This window comes from Pseudopodoces humilis, chromosome 4 (genome assembly GCF_049639895.1).
Source record: "Pseudopodoces humilis isolate 2021_Gansu_Grassland_sample_001 chromosome 4, ASM4963989v1, whole genome shotgun sequence".
Lineage (NCBI taxonomy): Eukaryota > Metazoa > Chordata > Aves > Passeriformes > Paridae > Pseudopodoces > Pseudopodoces humilis.
Window position 1 is genome coordinate 42,999,822 of NC_142203.1, and position 19,837 is coordinate 43,019,658.

The following is a 19,837-nucleotide window of genomic DNA, read 5'->3' on the forward strand; positions in this document are numbered from 1 at the left end:
CACAGACCTCGGGTGAAGACACTGGAGATCTCTTGTTACAGGGTGCTCTGGCCTGATAGGTGACACTGGGGTGGGGAAGCACATGAGTTGTCCCATTGCTGCCAAAGTGCAACAGGCAGAATGTCATAACAGAGCTCCTTTCACCATGTGGTATCTTAAAGAGCAAGTTGAAAGTAACAGTTTAGAATACCAGAGTGAAAGGGAAACAATACTTGGAATTATCACCAGTAGTTACGAGGATTCCCTGAGTTGCGTTTGATATCTGAGATATTTCTGTTGCCATCCTACTTGCTCCCAGAAGTGGTCTTTTTTAAAGTCACGTCAATTTCAATTCATTAGTCATTTATTCAAAATGACCATACTAAGCAGCAGTGATTAGAGGTTTTTCATTGACATACAAGAGAAAATGTTCACTCTAAATGGTTTGGCAAAGCAGATTAGCAGTACCAAACTAGACACACTAAGTTACCACCTCAGCCAAATAGATTGAGTCTTGATGCATGACGAATGTGAAGTGCAAACTGAAGCTGAAAAAGGTGGGCAGGACACATGGCTAGTGTGATTTTTTTGGAGGATGACATGAAATATTTGGACCCTTACCAAGGACAGGAGAACATTATGAGTTTTCTTCCCTTTCTTCAGATAAGGAGATAAAAACTTGATGAGATTGAAGACCAATGACAATAGCTTAGTTTGCTAGCCCACAGCTGTTCCCCAAACCCCTGACAGGCACAGTGGGAATTTTACAGTGAGAAATTAATAGGCACAAGGCAAGCAGATATATCAGTGAGATAGCTAAAAGCAAGCAATATAATTTTAATTGTATATCAGCTGAGATGTGGGACTAAACAGTAGAAATCAAAAACCTGAAAGACAATGTCTTGGTTCTAGAAGACAGGTGTCTGCTAGGGAGAGCAGGAGCCTCCCTTGGGATGAAAGAATGTAGACCCCCTCCCTCCGAATTATTATAAATTTGAAATCAAGGGGCTTTCAGGCAGAGATCTGGGGATAGGAATAACAGTTCTTTACTAGTATAACCAGGCAAACAAACAAACAATAACTACAGCAATAACAAGAACACAGAACCAGGGACCCCGGGACAGCTCTCTCAGCTGAGATGGGATGGAGGAGAGGCTTTGTTTTTCACAAACCCCTCGGGCAGTCAGTCCCGGTGCTCCTGCAGGGCTCCGAGGAACAGTCGGCTGGAAACAGCAGGGATGAGCTGAGATCCTGGGTCGGTGGCTGAGGTGAATCAGCAGCTCCGCGGCGGTGGCTGGCACTGCCACACGTCCCGGCAGGGCAGGGGGTGCGAGGCCACCAACAAAGAGGGGAGAAGGAGAAGCAACTGCTCCGTCTGGGTGATGGCGAAAATCCCTTCTCTCCACCGCAGCAGCTCCGCGCCCCAGCACACGAACGTCCTTCCCCGAAGCCGAAGAAAAGCCAGCTAAAAACTGTCCCCACCCTCCTTTTCTGCCCCCTTCCCCCCCCGGGCCCGGCTACTCTTTGTCCGTTGTCAATCACCCCTAAGTACCGGTAGTTAGGTTGCCCCAGCACATAATGGGTAAAAATTCCCCGGGCAGGCCAGAACGACAAAACAAACAAAAACAAAAAAAAAAGGACACCTAACCCTCAACACTATCCACCCCGAATTTTTTCCCGTACCAAAATGTTACATTAAATATTAAACCTTTAAATTATACACAAACACACACTACTTTAACTATATACATATGTACATGCAGATACAGATACAAGCATGAAGTCATGGGTAGTTCACCCTGAAACAAGGTCCCCTTGGGGTATGCACCAGGTCTCTGCATCTTTTTGCATCACCCACCAAGTGCAACCCGGACCTTGAGCAAGGACAACCCCACGGATTGGATTGTCTTTGCTGGAGGCAGAATTAACCCAAACAGTTTTTCCCAGCATACCTCTCATATGTACCACTAGAACCTTATCTCCATGTGTCGTACTAAAGGGCTCAGATTGGGCAGGGCCTGCTCGGTTAGTGGAACCTCGGGTGTTCACCAACCATGTGGCTTTTGCTAAATTAATCTCCCAGTTCTTGAAAGTTCCCCCACCCAGTGCCTTCAAGCTGGTTTTAAGCAATCCATTGCACCGTTCAACTTTCCCCGCAGCAGGTGCATGGTAGGGGATATGGTACACCCACTCAATGCCATGTTCCCTAGCCCAGCTGTTTATAAGGTTATTCTTGAAATGAGTCCCATTGTCTGACTCGATCCTCTCAGGGGTACCATGCCTCCAAAGGACCTGCTTTTCAAGTCTCAGGATGGTGTTCTGGGCAGTGGCATGAGGCACAGGGTAGGTTTCCAACCATCCAGTGGTGGCTTCTACCATTGTGAGCACGTAGTGCTTGCCTTGGCGGGTTTGGGGCAGTGTGATGTAGTCAATCTGCCAGGCTTCCCCATACCTATATTTGGACCACCGCCCACCGTACCATAGCGGCTTCAACCGCTTGGCCTGCTTGATCGTGGCACACGTCTCACAGTCATGGATAACCTGGGAAATACTGTCCATGGTTAAATCCACCCCTCGGTCTCGTGCCCACTTATAGGTGGCATCTCTACCCTGATGGCCTGAGGCATCATGAGCCCATCGAGCTAGGAACAACTCTCCCTTGTGTTGCCAATCTAAGTCTGTCTTTGACACCTCTATTTTTGCAGCCTGATCCACCTGCTCATTGTTTCGGTGCTCTTCATTGGCCCTACTCTTGGGGACATGGGCATCTACATGACGGACCCTCACAGACAGTTTCTCTACCCTGGTGGCGATGTCTTTCCACTCATCAGCAGCCCAGATTGGCTTTCCTCTGCGTTGCCAGTTGGCCCTTTTCCACCTTTCCAGCCATCCCCACAGAGCATTGGCCACCATCCATGAATCAGTGTAGAGGTAGAGCTTTGGCCACTTCTCTCTTTCAGCAATGTCCAGGGCCAGTTGAACAGCTTTGAGTTCAGCAAGTTGGCTTGATCCACCTTCTCCTTCAGTGGCCTCTGCGACCTGTCGTGTGGGGCTCCATACGGCTGCTTTCCACTTCCGGTTCATCCCTACGATGCGACAGGAACCATCAGTGAACAGAGCGTAGCGTGTTTCTTCTGCTGGCAGTTGGTTGTACGGTGGAGCTTCTTCAGCCCGTGTCACTTGTTCCTGCTCCTCTTCATCAGTGAGACCAAAGTTTTCACCTTCTGGCCAGTTTGTAATTATCTCCAAAATCCCAGGGCGATTTGGGTTTCCAATGCGGGCGCGCTGCGTGATGAGGGCGATCCACTTGCTCCACGTAGCATCGGTGGCGTGGTGGGTAGCAGGAACCTTTCCTTTAAACATCCACCCCAGCACTGGCAGTCGGGGTGCCAGGAGGAGTTGTGCTTCTGTGCCAGTCACTTCTGAGGCGGCTTGAACTCCTTCATAGGCAGCTAAGATTTCCTTCTCTGTGGTAGTGTAGTTGGCTTCGGACCCTCTGTAGCTTCGGCTCCAGAATCCCAGTGGTCGGCCTCGAGTCTCCCCAGGCACTTTCTGCCAAAGGCTCCAGGACAAGCCATTGTTCCCAGCTGCAGAGTAGAGCACGTTCTTCACGTCTGGTCCTGTTCTGACTGGGCCAAGAGCTACTGCATGAGCGATCTCCTGTTTGATCTGAGCAAAGGCTTGTTGTTGTTCAGGGCCCCAGTGGAAATCATTCTTTTTTCGGGTAACCAGGTAGAGAGGGCTCACGATCTGGCTGTACTCAGGAATGTGCATCCTCCAAAAACCTATGGCACCTAGGAAAGCTTGTGTTTCCTTCTTGCTGGTGGGTGGAGACATTGCAGTGATCTTATTGACGACCTCAGTGGGAATCTGACGCCGTCCATCTTGCCACTTTACTCCCAGGAACTGGATCTCTCGAGCAGGTCCTTTGACTTTGTTCTTCTTGATGGCAAAGCCGGCTTCTAGCAGAATCTGGATGATCTTTTCCCCTTTCTCAAATACTTCCACTGCTGTGTTCCCCCACACAATGATGTCATCAATGTACTGCAGATGTTCTGGAGCCTCACCCTTTTCCAGGGCAGCCTGGATCAGTCCATGGCAGATGGTGGGGCTGTGCTTCCACCCCTGGGGCAGTCGGTTCCAGGTGTACTGCACTCCCCTCCACGTGAAGGCAAACTGAGGCCTGCATTCTGCTGCCAGGGGAATGGAGAAAAATGCATTAGCAATGTCAATAGTGGCATACCACTTCGCTGCCTTGGACTCCAGCTCATACTGGAGCTCCAGCATGTCTGGCACGGCAGCGCTCAGAGGTGGAGTCACTTCATTCAATGCACGATAGTCCACAGTCAATCTCCATTCTCTGTCAGACTTGCGCACAGGCCAGATGGGGCTGTTGAAGGGTGAGTGGGTTTTGCTGACCACCCCTTGGCTCTCCAGCTCTCGGATCATCTTGTGGATGGGGATCACAGCATCTCGATTTGTCCTATACTGCCGGCGGTGCACTGTCGAGGTGGCAATTGGTACTCGCTGTTCTTCCACTTTCAGGAGTCCTACTGCAGATGGGTTCTCTGATAGTCCAGGCAAGGTGTTCAGTTGCTTAATGTCCTCTGCCTCCACAGCAGCTATTCCAAAAGCCCACCTGAGTCCCTTTGGGTCTTTGTAATAGCCATTTCGAAGGAAGTCTATGCCCAGAATACACGGGGCCTCTGGGCCAGTCACAATGGGATGTTTCTGCCACTCCTTCCCAGTCAGGCTCACCTCGGCTTCCAACAGAGTCAACTGCTGCGATCCCCCTGTCACCCCAGCAATGGAAACAGGTTCTGCCCCCACATGTCCTGATGGCATTAGGGTACACTGTGCACCAGTATCAACTAAAGCTTCGTATTTTTGTGGCTCTGATGTGCCAGGCCATCGGATCCACACCGTCCAAAAGACCCGGTTTTCCCGTGCCTCTTCCTGGCTAGAGGCAGGGCCCCTCTAGTACTGGTCATCCTCTCCTCCCTGGGCATACATGCTAGAGGTTCCTTCAAGGGGATCATCTTCTTTTCTGTAATGTCTGGCAGTTTGGTCACGGGAGGTTGAGGCTACCTTCACTTTAGTGGAACCTTTCTGGTTACTGGTTCCCTGCCTGAGTTGACGCACTCGTGCTGCCAGGGCAGAAGTGGGTTTCCCATCCCACTTTCCCATGTCTTCCCCATGGTCACGTAGAAAGAACCACAGCTCAGTTCGTGAGGTGTACCCTCTCTCTCTAGCTGGGGGACGCTGGGCTTGGAGTTTTGGGCTTGTGACCCGCACTGGTGCCATATGGGAACTGCTCTTCCTCATCTCTTCCCTCATTTCCCTCATCTCCTCTTTGAGTTCCTTAATCACAGTGGAAATTTTAGCCTGCTGTGGGCCATGGACCATACTGTCGTAATTTCTAAGCCTGGTGGCAACAGAACCCACCGTCTCTCGGCTGTTATCCGCGTTAATCAGTGCAATATAGGTGGTGTAGTCACGTGGCCCTAGATTTGCCCAGTGATCTGCCCAGTGCACCTGACTTTGTCGGGGTCATTATCATGCTGTCCACCCCTCCCAAAAAGGACCTCTAATATCGCCACTTCTCTCAGTTGTTGGATCCCTTCCTCAATGGTTTTCCATTCCCTTCTATGATAGTGCTCTTCCATTCTCTCTCTGTGGACAAACCTCTCTCTTACACTCGTCAAAAGCCGCTCCCAGAGGGAAAGGGGCCCTTGCTCCCTGACGAATACCTGATTCACACCTGAGTCCTGGGTCAAGGGTCCCACATTCCTTGCCTCACCACCATCCAGCTGCACGCCTGTACCCATAAGGTCCCAGACCCGAAGTAACCAGGTTGTATAAGGCTCACGCCCCCGCCTCACAATGTCTTTTTGTAATTTACGGAGACTGTCATATGTCAGAGACTCAGTGATGATTTCAACTTCTGGCTCCCCTGTGGGTTGTGAGGGCCCTCCTTTCTTATCCTTATCAACAGGGTGCTGTGATTTCATCTTAGACTTCCTGGTTTCCACAGGGGCAACAGCTGCTGGCTGTGACTGCCCTTGTGGTTCAGCTGGAACCTGGATGGTTGTAACGTCTGTGGGTTCCACTGCTGCACCATCAGACTCTCCCTCTTCGAGGCAGGGGGAGGGTTTCTCAGCAGCTGAGGAAATGCACTCTATCTTCTGGCTCATCTCACGTATCTCCTTCACCAGAACCCCCACCCACTCTGGGTGGTTCATTTCTGAGGTGGGCTGTGGGGCAGGGGCAGGCTCTAGAGCAGCACCCCCTGTCTCCTGGGCTGTGCCAGGCTCTGGAGCAGCACCCCCTGTCTCTGGGGCTGTGCCAGGCTCTGGGGCACCACTCCCTGTCTCTTTCCCTTTGTCTCTGAAGGCTAAGTAGAACAGGCCTATCAGTACCGCCAGCCACCGTAAGATGTCATTAGCATTCAGAGAAGATTTTAACCCTTCGAAAACTGGCGGGGTAGGCCCAAGGAACTGGGTGAAAGGTTGGGAGAAAATTTCCCCAGCTGTCTTTTTCTCCCAGTAGGTACCATTATTAAAGTAACCCGAAAACCATCCAGTTAGTGTGTGACAGCTCTGAATCCATGAGCCCGCCGTCCAGAGGACGTTAAACATCCATGAATTCCTCACCTTATCAATCCACAAAACAAGCTGGATAATAGCCACAGTAGCCTTAGTTATAGGACCCATATTTAAGTAAGGTACAGCAAATGGGAGAAATATAGCTGTGACGACATGCCCCGCAAACCTGGGTAAGCTCAACAACATGGTTCTACCTAACAAGGTTTCTAAATCCAGCACACAAAAGTTAGGTTATTTTAGAACTGTTATTCTTTGTTGCCTTTTTCCTCTCGAGCCCCACGTTGGGTGCCAAAATCTGTCTTGGTTCTAGAAGACAGGTGTCTGCTAGGGAGAGCAGGAGCCTCCCTTGGGATGAAAGAATGTAGACCCCCTCCCTCCGAATTATTATAAATTTGAAATCAAGGGGCTTTCAGGCAGAGATCTGGGGATAGGAATAACAGTTCTTTACTAGTATAACCAGGCAAACAAACAACAATAACTACAGCAATAACAAGAACACAGAACCAGGGACCCCGGGACAGCTCTCTCAGCTGAGATGGGATGGAGGAGAGGTTTTGTTTTCACAAACCCCCTCGGGCAGTCAGTCCCGGTGCTCCTGCAGGGCTCCGAGGAACACTCAGCTGGAACAGCAGGGACGAGCTGAGATCCTGGGCCGGTGGATGAGGTGTATCAGCAGCTCCGCGGCGGTGCCTGGCACTGCCACACGTCCCGGCAGGGCAGGGGGTGAGAGGCCACCAACCAAGAGGGGAGAAGGAGAAGAAGCAACTGCTCCGTCTGGGTGATGGCGAAAATCCCTTCTCTCCACCGCAGCAGCTCCGCGCCCCAGCACACGAACGTCCTTCCCCGAAGCCGAAGAAAGCCAGCTAAAAAATTGTCCCCACCCTCCTTTTCTGCCCCCTTCCCCCCCCCCCCCCCCGCCCTGGGCCCGGCTACTCTTTGTCCGTTGTCAATCACCCCTAAGTACCGGTAGTTAGGTTGCCCCAGCACATAATGGGTAAAAATTCCCTGGGCAGGCCAGAACGACAAAACAAACAAAAACAAAAAAAAAAGGACACCTAACCCTCAACAGACAACAAAATGGTGAGGGGCAGTCAAGTCACTGAGGGTAGGCTACCCTCAATTCTATCTCAGATCTTTGTTCTACCTCAAAAACTAGCAGGAGAATTCAGTGGAATGTGGAATCCATCTTGACTGAAAAATCATTTTTTGAATATATAGAATGAAAGAACTAGAGGTAGCAGAGATAGATCTTAGCTATTCTATTAGAACCCTTATAGATATTCACTCCAAAAATAATTTGAGCTGTGTTACATAAGAAATTAGATTTCTAAGGGGTTTTTCAAGAGTCTGTGAAACATGTTTGGCATTTGACTGAAATATTTAAATGATGGGAAGCTACCACTACTGGCAGCTTACTTTCCCTAGAAGTATGAAAGGAAGTGTGTCTGGGATGCCCATATACTCCCACATGAAGGAATTACCTAGAAATCAGTCACTGTAGTGGAATTGGTGGACCCAGAAGAATCCTCAGGAGGAAAAGTTACCCATTGAAAGATTTTTTAGTGCCTTCCCACCATCTTTTAGAGGTTTATGTTTGGCTTGCAGTTTGCCAGGTTACTTTAAATGGCAATGCTGATGCTTCAGACTGTGATGAACAATTTGGATAAAATGCTAAGAATCTGTATGTTGTGTATAAAATGTGTATGAATCTGTATATGTGGTTTGACTGGACAATCGTGGGTGATTCTTGGATCTAAAACGTAAATCTAAATCAGACCATTGGTCTGATCCAGTGTGTGTGTCTAGTTATGCTGATTGGGTACAGAAACAATTTACAATGAATGAGCTTAAAGAACTGTTCACAGCACCTTCACGTGTTCCTGTTCCAGGTATCTCACTTTGCATTATTGGGAAGATACATGTGTTGAGGGGAAGGACAGTAACCTTTGCTCAGAGCTATTTCAGACGCTCCATGTCTGGCTGTACCTGCTGGTCAGCAGTAAATAGGAAGAATATGTTCTGGTTTTCAAGACCTAGACTTAACATATATGGTCAATATGAGTTTGCCACTATTACTGATGTTACAAGATGATCTAAATACAACCACAGTTAAATTTAAAAAATTTAAAAGCCAAATGATAAAGATAGATTTTTCATAACCTCACACTTACCAAATAACTTAGGTTAGACAAATAAATAGCCTTAAGTTTTAAGTGTGTTTTCTGAACAATTTAGCCTTTTTTCCAAATGATCATTCTGCAAGCACAATAAATGAATCATATAGTACAGCTGAAATAAACAATTATTTTGTCATAAAAAGTCCGTGCAGTAAGAATAGACACAATCAGATCTGTGCTCTTCTGAATAAATTACAAAATTCAGCTTTATTGTGTTTGATTGAGAATTGGTGTAAAATAGAAATGCTAAGTCATCACATTCGCTTGATAACTGTCATGATGATTATATCCATGTCAAGTAATGCTTCCCATCTCTTTTTGCAAGTACTCTGTAAGGGATTTGATTCTTTTCCAAATTTTCACACATCTCCTTCAAACTGTAAAACTAATCACATTGTCTAGTATATAGGCATTACAATTTAAGATGTTGGCTTAGTAATGTGATTCATCCTAGAGAAGGAACAATAAAAGGTGTAGGCTCGATTTCAATCTCGCTAGAACTCAGGTAGGCTCATGATCAGCTGAACTGTGTGTTAAGATACGGTTATTATAATTATTAGAGAGATGTCTCTGTCCAAATTCAGGTGCAGACAAGACCATATGCTGAAGTAAATAGCACAGACTTTTATTTAGCAGTAAATGTGAGAGAGAGATAGAAAGAAATAAAATGAGTGTGAAGAGAGGAGAATGAGCTTGACAAACACAGGCAGACTAAGTAGAAATAATATCATCACTCTATGATCTTGATGTCATCCCGTTGGTCCTCTTCTCCTGGTGATCTTGGTGATGAGGGTTCCAAGCTTGTCAAAGTTATGGTCACTGTCTTTATTGAGTAGGGGAAGCCCACAAAACAGAGTCCATTGCATTTACATTCACTCAAGTTCAGGTGGGAATGGCCAGGTACCTTGCCTTCTAAGATGTTACAGCTGCCTCTTTCTTGTATCAGTAAAGCTGAGTTGTTTATGTTCCACCAGTTATGTCTGGGCTGAATACCTTCAGGCTCTATGTGAAAGTCCTGGTTATTTCCTAGAGGGAAGTTTTGACACCTGAGCCATTGTGCAAGAGAGGACTGGCATGATAAAATGTGCTATCCCACTTCACAGGATGTGCCTCTTACCAGCCTTCTGTAGCTGTGGATTGAGTCATTAATTATTAACAGTCCTGTCTCTCAGTCTGTAATTGAAATACGAATATCCAAATGCTTAATTATTTAATACATTTAATACATTCCTTCATTTGGTTTTGGCATGTTATAAAAGACGGGGAGGGAAAGTCAATTAATACCTTTTTTTCCTGTGTTTCAGCTCTAAGTTCAGCAGTAAGATACAGTATGTCAACACGTTGGCAGAGCTTCATGAGATGATTCCAATGGAATATGTGCATATACCAGACAGTATTGTCAAGTAAGTGATGTACAGCAGTATGGATTTGTTCTAATGGAAACTACTTCCACAAACTAATAATAGTGTTAAAGACTGTAAGAAGAATAGAAAGCACTTTCCTAATGTTCTTAAAAATAATTATGTGTTGTTCCACAAACATGTCACTGTCAAACTGGGAAGCACTGTGGAATGGGAGCACAAACCACAATAAATATTTACTTCTAGAGGAGTGGGAAAATTGTTTGGCCTTTCCAGAGGTATCATCTAGGCTGTATTTTTTCATAACTTTTATCTCTGTTTAAGTGGAAGTGTTTTCAAATTTTAGTTGTGCAAGGCTCTTAACAGAGGCATTAATTAAAAGACAGCCTATTCAATAGAAGACCAGTAAAACTCCATAGGTTAACTGTTCCTTGCCTTGTCAATTTTAGTGGTTAAATCCACAATCCCTGAAAAACAGTTTCGCAGTTCTTGCTGCTTATGTGAAGATGTTTTCCAAATGCAGGCATTTCCAAAGGAGAATACCTGTTAAAAAATGGTGGGAAGTTGATTGGCATTGTTTTCCTCAAATGACTTTTTTTCAGACCTGAAAACAACGAAAAGAAATGGTATACCAAGACTGAAAGCATGACTGGAAAAGATAATGGTTTTTGTGTAGTTGTTATTAAGTTCTGTTCAGAAATTTAATTTTTTTTAATTGTTCTCTTTAGCAAATGTTCCAGGTTTTGAACAGCCTGTTCTAGAAGGTAGTTTGAAGAGTAGATACGCAAGTATAATTGTATTTTCATTATGACTGACCAGTGACAGCTTTTGAAGTTGTCATAGATCTTCTCAGCCCAGGCAGGAGTTTTCACACCTGTTTTACAGTAGTCATAAAGCAATTTCCTTTGTCAAGCTGGTGGTGCAGTTCCAGGGAGGAAGTGGGAAGCTCAGGTCTGGATATAGCAGTAAATTGCAATTGTGAAATCAGGGGTCATAGAGACTTTCACTCAGCTTCATTTGCTGCTGTAACTTCTTTAGAGGTGGAATATGCTGAGAATGTTCTAACATCCCTAACAAATGTTCCTCTGATTCCTGTAAACATTTTAGTTTCTTATAGTTGTCTTTGATAGAAACCTTACCATGATACTCACAGAGTTTCTGTCTGTTTCTTTGGTATGTCATAGTGTTACACAGTGGCACATCTGTGTTACACACATTTTTTTCTTCCCTATAAACTGAAGACTGTTTGAAAAGTCCATTCACCTCTCAGACCAAAGATGAAACAATCACAGCGCTAGTACCAAAGAAAGTTTAGTACTTACAGAGTTTTAGGGTAATGCCTACTTCACATCATCAGCAGCCAGATGAGAGATCATGATTTTGCTGAAAAAGACAGAACTGGAAAGATGACAATTGCACCCGTTGGTGGCAAGCATTTCAAGATGTTGTAATAAGAAGATTTAGTGGCTGTGTGCATTCAAAGCATCTGTGAGTGGCTATTCCCATACCATAGGGAGAAGTGCAGTGTTCAGTTCATAGCTTCCCTTCTGCTGCAAATTCAGAGAGATTCGTATAGAAAAATACAACTCATTTTTTTGCCTTCATAATTACTTCATTTCCAAGAGTAAGCATACCACCTATGGTCAAGAAAAATCCCACCTTTAGAAAATACATAATGTTATGCCAGAATTTGGGTTATGTGTTTATTTAAGTAGTTTTCAGAGAAGCACAATACAATATGATTGTTGTACCATATGAACTTGTACATCTTTTCTCTTCTTTCATCCACTCTCATCTTGTAAGGTATGATGAAGAGAAGTATATTAAAAGAAGAATGAGGTAAAACTTGCTTTCTAGCCCATGCTGTTGCTCATAATGGAGTGAATCTGTGTGACAGCCTTTCACCTGCAGGCGACCTCAACAGCTGAATGAGAGAGGACTTGCAATGATGTGGCATCTTACTTTCCCCTTCAAGCTGTTGAGATCAGCTTCCCTTGCAAATAAAACTCACTGAACTGTAAATGTCCTTGACTTGGCGCAGGCTGCAGCTAGTTTAACATTATCTGATAGAGCAAATGAATGCTTTCAGCTCTGTCCACTGGGCATGCCTCAGACCCCTGCTGCTTCTCAGTCTGTGCCTCTAAGTGAGCTAAATAAGGAATTTACAAATTTAAGGTGGGTTCAGCACAAGAATAAATGGTATCTTACTTAACTGAAGAGCTTTTAAAGTCAGCCCTAAATCATACTGGGTGCCTATGTTAAAAGCATGTACTGTACTTGTTCTTTGCTCTGCTATTGCTCTGCTTCACTCTTATGCTCTGCTTGCTTCTCTGTTTCTTTATATCAATAACTTTTACTCATGCAGACTGGATGAAGAACTGAGGGAAGCTTCAGAAGCAGCTAAGTAAGATAGCTTTCAGCTGGATGCTGGCATTATATTGTTTCACAGGAATAGCTGGAATGCAGTAGTACATTGTGTTTGGTACAGCAGTCAGCTTGTAGTTTCAATTACTGTGTAAGTTGCCCCATTTGTGAATTGACTTCCCCTCTCACTGCTTTTGTACTGCTGTGTCTCAGTAATAAATAGTTATACCCTTACATTATAAAAAAAAATTTGCTGTTTTTTGATGATTGTTTCTGTAGTCATGGGAATGTCTGAAATCACATACTCCATTAAAATGGGTCATTAAACATTTTCTTTCCCTTTTATGTCAGTTGATTTATACAGCTTTTAAGAGGTAGTTATTTCTAAGATTTTTTTACAGTTCACTAAATTATGGTTAGCTATCTCAGTTAAGGTAGGTGTATAAATTCTTCTGTCTTTCCAATGCTAGCTGAATATGCTGAGAAATTAATACTTGATAATAATATTATATTGTCTATGGTTATTTAATAAACCAGTGGTAGGTGATGATCAGATACTTTAAAGTGATAACTCTTGCTTTGACTTGAATATAATGTGGTAGTATAGTGTAGAGTACCAAAGAAATCCTTAAGAAGTGCACAATACTTGATTCACTGAGCAGAGCTTTAGAAAGTTTACTGTGCACTTTCCTTATGTGAGTATTGTACACAAAATTCCTGTGCTGGTTCTAGTACAAGATTCTCTCATGCAGTTTTTGTAACTAAAGATTTTGAGTTTTGTAGTTTCTTTCCAATCACCTTTCTTTTGCTTATGCACTTCACAGTTTTCAACTTACAGCTTCTTCTTTGCTGTATTTTTTCTAAAAGTTCCTTCTTTTGCAGTACACATTTTCCTTCAGTTCTTCTGAGGTTAGTTTCTAAAACAACCACAGAGAAATGTCTAAAATGCTGGCCACTGCTTTTTGATTCTAGCAGTTAACACTGCCTCAGAAGCAATAAATTCACATATGTAGTTACCTGATGCCACCTGACTATTTTGTTAAACAAAAAGGCTTACCCAGCCTTGAAATACAACTTCTATCCCTTTTGTTCAGCATTTTCAAATGCATTGTATATGTGACAATGAGTGGAAGAAAGCTGCTTTCTTGTTACTCCATTTAAAATAGCGGAGGCTGCAGTGTAGCAAGTGAAAGGGGAACAAAATATTCATATGAGGCACCACTGATTATTGTTACTGTTGGATGTATGAGATCACTGTAGTGCATTTCCCTTCCCCAGCTTAAAGAAATAGCTTTAAAATTTGTTACTCAGACTAATGTGTGTTGTGGCAACGAAGATCCCTACATTCCTAAGAACAACATTTGTGTGTTCGTACTGTCAAAGATACTCACTACAGTTAGTTATTACATCCCCAAACTTGATGTCATACTTTAAAAGAGAAAGAAATTAACACAGAAAAAATGTTTACTTATCTTTTTCCTTGTATCCAGAACTAGCTGCCTCTCAAATGATCCAGAAATGGCTTCAGTGGAGCAGGAGTAAGAATTTATGCCTAATACTGTCATTACATTTTAAGATTATTTTACAACCATGTTGCTAGGAACTGAGGCTGGGCAGACTCCTTAAAACTTTTTTGAGAACTAAATACATTTATGGCAATATTCAGGAACAACTTGTACAAGCAGACAAAGCATTGACACTTCATTATAGTTATATTTTATATACTTTATATATGTGTTATATACTGAAGATATATTATATTTGTGTTGCATTGGGAATGTGTTTGAAGTGTCCTTAACCATTTCCAAGCAGAGAGAGATATAATTGTTAGCCTGAGAATATTCAGGTTAAATTATATTAAAAACAGATAGAAAAAGTGCAGCATGATCACAGTGAAGATGGTTCCATGCATTATGTTCAATTTCAAACTTGACATCCTCATTCAAAGATTAAAAAGTCTTATATTTTACTTTGTTTTCTGGGCCATGCTCTTAACATGTGCCTTCTCTTTGCTTTTCTGCTTCTCAGCTTCTTTCATAATTATTTTCCTGATTAAGTCTCAAACATCTTTGTGCCTTTTCCTTTCAAAGATGGACTTGTTCACTTGGAAATGGGGATGTGTCAGTCCTCTGGTTTGCTGTTGCTCTGCCTGATACCGTAACTGAAGCATGCAGGTCGAAAACCCTGCGCTGCTGCTCTTCCTGTTCCTGAGTGAGAGTACTTGTAGGTGCAGTGTGTCACAGGAGTGCCGAGTTTGTTGCTAGAACAGCATGTCAGGAGAGCCAGGCGTTGCAGTGGGGTGTGTGTGCTGGGCTGTGTGCCCAGGGCAGACGGATCAAGGCCTTTGCTGCCCCTGCCCTTCTGACCGGTGTGTAGAAATACACTGGTGTCTCACACTGTAGGGGAAATATTATATAGTAAACCTAAATCCTCAGCAAAAAGATTCCATCAAGAACATGAGTGTTAATAAACAGGCAGATAATTAGAAGTATGTGTAGCGAAAAGTTGCATAAATAAATTGAAGCTTTGGTTTTCACAGCGCTCTAGTAAGCTGTCGCACTGTCATACCTCATACACAGTTTGGAACCATAAGATAAATTCCTGATCCAGTTGACATTATAGTTAATCTTTTTTTTTTCTTAGACAGTGTTTTTTTTCCATAGTAAGTCAATATGAGAACCGTTTTTCGAAGTATGAGAACCAAAAATGATGTGTTAAAGGCTGTGCATGATTTTGACCTTTTGTGGCTTGAACAACTTTCCTGTTTTTCTTGAAAGATAAGCTGGGCAGCAAAATGAGAAGAGAAATTACATTTATGTTAAATAAATATATATTTAAGGCCAGATTAATGTTAATTCGTGGCATTTATTTTCTCTGCATAAATATGAATCTCTCTTCAGAACTGGCAATAATTTTCCTGTGATCATATCCCTTATTTTTTGTCATTTGTTCAGGAAATAGCATCCTTCGTAAATCCCCTCACTCTGAGAACAGCAGTTTTACAGAGACTCTTTTTCTGTATGCTTTCTGTTGGAACATCTCTGGAGTCTGCCCAGCACTTAGTTTGCTTCTGTTGTTTTTCATTCTGTTTCAAAGGTTACCGTCTATTGTCATGCTCCCTGTGTTCTATTTTGGTAAATTCCTTGCATTTCTTCATGACTTTAAAGGAAATACTGTGAAGTAATTCCTAGTAGAAGAATAATTTGTAGCAGTTCATAAATATTATGAATTATTATGAATATTCTGAATGAATAATATGAAATATAATTATGAGGAAATTTAAAATTATGTATTCTTTAAGGAAGATCGTATCTTGAGGCAACATTTATGAGGACAACTTCTTCCTCTAAAGAATACCTCTGAAGTGTTTCATGGCATATGCTTTGCACTAAATAGCAAAACTGTACACTTAGGAACATTTTTAGGGGTACCCATTCCTGCCACACTGTTATGTCATTCCACCAGTGGATCTTCCCTGAACTGATTTACTTCAGATTGGAATTGCTGAAAAAGTAGTTGTTGATTTCAGTAAAACAGTAGCAGCACTTACTAAGGTGTGCACTTCCATAGATGTAGATAGGATGTGTGTAAGTTATTTCAGACTACTGCATTGAAGTAAATGAGAGATAAGGATACTCAAACACTTTGTGAGAGCTCAGGATTGGGGAAATAATTAGCCATGTTATTTTAGTGTTTTCAGAGCACTCATTAATTTGTTGTTGTTGTTGTTCTTTGTCATTTTGTCTTTAATAAATAGCATCGACATGACCCTGAAATAAGAAGCATCATTGCCAGGCATTTGAAGAAGAGGGTTCACATGGATTTTCATCACCCAGACAGTCACAACCATGCTGTACAATAAGTGATTTGATCAATTGTGTTTGGTTTATAAGTTTCCCCTGTTGTTCAGAAGTTCAAGAAGACCAAAAGGGCCGGTCCTATTTGCCATGGAAACAGCAGAATTTTGAGGCCTGGTTATTTTTGTTGTTTTCAGAAACAGTTTTCATTAGGAGAAGTATGCCATCTAGCATTGGTTTCTATGTGTGTGAGCCATTTCTGTTTAAAAGGATACCGTTTTGCCAACAGTGTGCCTCATGAATAGGTCAATGAGGATGGGGATTTTTTCTTTTTTGTCTTCAGCATATTAATGTTTATGCGTAGCTGAACACAATAGTTAGTTGTTACAGTAAGTGTTAGTTTGCTTGTGTCACAGAGCAGCAGCAACTTTATTGTTTAAAAATAATTCTAGAAATTATGCAGGACTTTCTTGAATTTGACAGGCCATTAGGCTTTGGGCAGCCTGTCCTAGTGAAAGGTGTCCCCGCACAAGGCCAAAGGGCTGGGACTAGATGATTCTTAAGAGCCTTTCTTAAGGGCTCAAAGTATTCATGCTTTTAGGAATCTGTGTTCCTTGCTGTCTGAAAACTCTTTTCATCTTCATTAAATGACTTTTTTATTTAGTCAGAGAAAAGTATGATATGCTAAAAGATAATAATTAGTCTCGTTAGACTTCCCAGAGGATGAATGAAATTAATTTCATTTTAATAATTCAGTTTAGTATATTTATTTTATGCATAATTTTCTAGAAGCAGCTAATCCCATAAATGACTTTCATATATTCTAAAATCCTTGAAGCATTAATTTATTGTTGCTTTCTAAGTCTTTTTCTTCCAGAACACTTTTTTTTTTACAGTTATGAGTCTTAAAGCTACATCCTGTCTCCAATTGTAAAGGCTATTAATTCTGGGAATGTGAATCAGATATTATTTCCTACTAGGAGGTGAAAACTGGGAGTCATACTCATTTGTTAGGAATATTTGTTAAAATCTTGCTCCAGATGTTTCTATTAGATAAGAAAGTAAGTCTTATAATAGTATTTATTGTCTGTGTCACAGAACACACCAGTAAAAACACAAAAAGGAAAAAACTTCAGCGCTGGTTGTTTCCTGCCATCCTATTTATTGGCACAAAAGATACTTCAGTAAGTCCTGCTCCTTACTGGGACATGGCTTCAGTTTCTCAGATCATGCTTTTGCAGGAGTGTGCAAATTAATTATCGAGTGATTTCTGTTTGTCTGCTTTAAACAGATGAGTCAAGAATATGACAAATGTTTTCTCTTACCCTAATGAATACACACATGAACTTTCCACACCTGCTGACTCACCTGCCTTTTGGGAAGTCCTAATGGAAATCTTATGATTATATACTCTCTGAAATACTCTTTTTTTCACAAGAATCTTGTGTGCCCTAGAATTACACCTGTGGATTCATTACTTTGTAAAGAAATCCTTAGACATAACAATTCAAGACAAGTTGCACCTTTTTAGTAAGGTCTAACTCTAGCCCTGCTTTCAGTTCAGAATTATTAATGAAAGGGAACAAAACAAAATATTTCTTGGGGCATAAAGTTTAAGCACTGGCAGTAAAGCATGAGCCTTCATTTTTTTGAGCATGAAAGTTCTATTCTGTCCTTCATTTAAAAGGTCGATGTTTTTGTTCTGTGGTTTGCACATTTCCTGCCTGTCAGTTTCTGTCTTGTATTTGCAAGGTAGTCTGCAAGCAGTGAAGCAAGCATCTATCACTGTGTTCACAGTTGTTCAGCTGCTGTAAAGAAGACTGACATAATTGTCAGAAAGGCAAAAGAATGCTTTCTTATTGGCCAGCATGAAAACCAAAATATGTGCCCTCTGCGGTCCTTGCTGGTATCTCTGTCTTACTTGCTAGTCTGCTGTACCACATCTTTTCTGTCAGTTCCTGTAAATTGTCACAGAGATTCTGTGAAATCCTGCTGACCATTGTTGCTGCTCTGTGACCTTGTCCTAAACTTGGGTCTGGTAGTTTCCACCTTTTCTCAGATATTTGAATCCTGGCTTGTGTCTGCCTTATAAAAGTGCTGTCACTTAGTATATTGGGGATAATGTTTTATGTACAGATAAATATTTGTATTGACTTACAGATGCTAATTAAGCTTCATTAAGATCTAAACTATTAAAAGCATTGAGTAGCATGAAGTTGCATCTTTTGTAGACCTGTAGTTTAAGCCTCCTAGGACAAGCCATGTGACTTGTGTTATGCAATAGATGAGAGAAGTTTCCACTAGAAGAGAAGTTTACCACAAAGCAGAGGTTCGGTGCAAATCTTCAATCACTATTTGAGACCTTCGTGGGGTATAAGAGATTTGTGATTTTAGTGGTGGATGTCAGCTCAGAGTTGAATTTAATTCTATTTGCTTTGTGTAAAATTACTAAGTAGCAAAGTTATGAATTTAATGTGATTAATATGGGTAGAATAACAGTGGCAACCTAAGATGAAAGGAATTTAAACCAGATGTCACATTAAAACAAAATGGGGCACTGATGTGATAGTTTAAAAATGACTGCAGGATCAAAGTATTGTTATCTTTGCTTATTAATATATTTTGAAAAGTTTTTTAATGTAATGATATGGCAAATCAATGTTATGCTAACAATAACAAACCATTATTGCTAAATCAGTAGTTTGTTGAAAGAGAAACATAGTACTAATAATTGCACAGATATAAGCTTTTATATATGGATTTTTTCTACTGTGTGTCAGAGTGCTCAGATGAAATACAAATTAGTAGTTGCAATTTTTTTTTGTTAAAATACCTATGCTGACTTAAATTATAGATTAAGCAATACAAGAATATCTAATAGCATTGTATGGATATATATACCTATGAATCTAAATAAAGAATTGCAACGCACCACTGATCATGTTTCCTTTCAGCTCCAAATTGTGGTGGTTTTTTATTCTCTGGGTGCATGGGAACACTTGATTGGTTCAGATCAGTTCTTTGCGTAGTTAAACATTTTTTGTTTTCCTTTGCATTCCCTGTCTATCCTTCCAAAAACTGAAATGGACTCAATTTTGCGTCTCATGGTATCATTCCCCATCTCCATGTATTGAAATCCTGGCTTTTGTTCCTGAAAAAAAGCATAAGGAACTCTTTAAATTTCTTTCTAATTTGTGTCCATGCTATTGTGTAAAGATCAAATGCACATAGTCCATCTCATATGTCAGAAAGGCAAAAGCTGTGGGGCAGGAGGACATTGACTGTGAAACCACTCTGAGCACATTAGCAACCTGACTGACTTCAGTGAAGGAAGGGGTCAGAGCTGGTGGACATGCAGGCCTCTCACCTGCCTGGTGCATTGTGCCCACAGGCTAGTCTACATCTGTGCCAAATGGGCCAATTTATACTACCACTACTTTAAGTAAACCTGGCTGATTTTTGGAGCTATCCTGAGCATTGTCCAGTGAGGCACCAAATATGAGATTAAAGGTGATGCACTGTGGCTTCTTAATTGCCACTCACCTGCAAGCAGC

At 42.1% G+C, this 19,837-nt stretch overlaps 1 protein-coding gene across 2 annotated transcripts in view; it reads left to right on the top strand.

The window, feature by feature from the left end:
* Nucleotides 1-19,230, top strand: part of PRUNE2 (prune homolog 2 with BCH domain) — a 62,962-nt gene extending 43,732 nt beyond the window's left edge. Inside the window, exons 9-13 of one of the 2 annotated variants that reach the window (XM_088054431.1) lie at nt 10,066-10,164; nt 11,926-11,961; nt 12,488-12,526; nt 13,977-14,024; nt 16,244-19,230. In XM_088054431.1, the coding sequence (XP_087910557.1) occupies nt 10,066-10,164; nt 11,926-11,961; nt 12,488-12,526; nt 13,977-14,024; nt 16,244-16,265 (244 nt within the window). In that variant the 3' untranslated portion in view covers nt 16,266-19,230. The remainder of the gene's footprint in view (nt 1-10,065; nt 10,165-11,925; nt 11,962-12,487; nt 12,527-13,976; nt 14,025-16,243) is intronic. The other variant, XM_088054432.1, reaches the window with a different exon arrangement.
* Nucleotides 19,231-19,837: the final 607 nt, after the last annotated feature.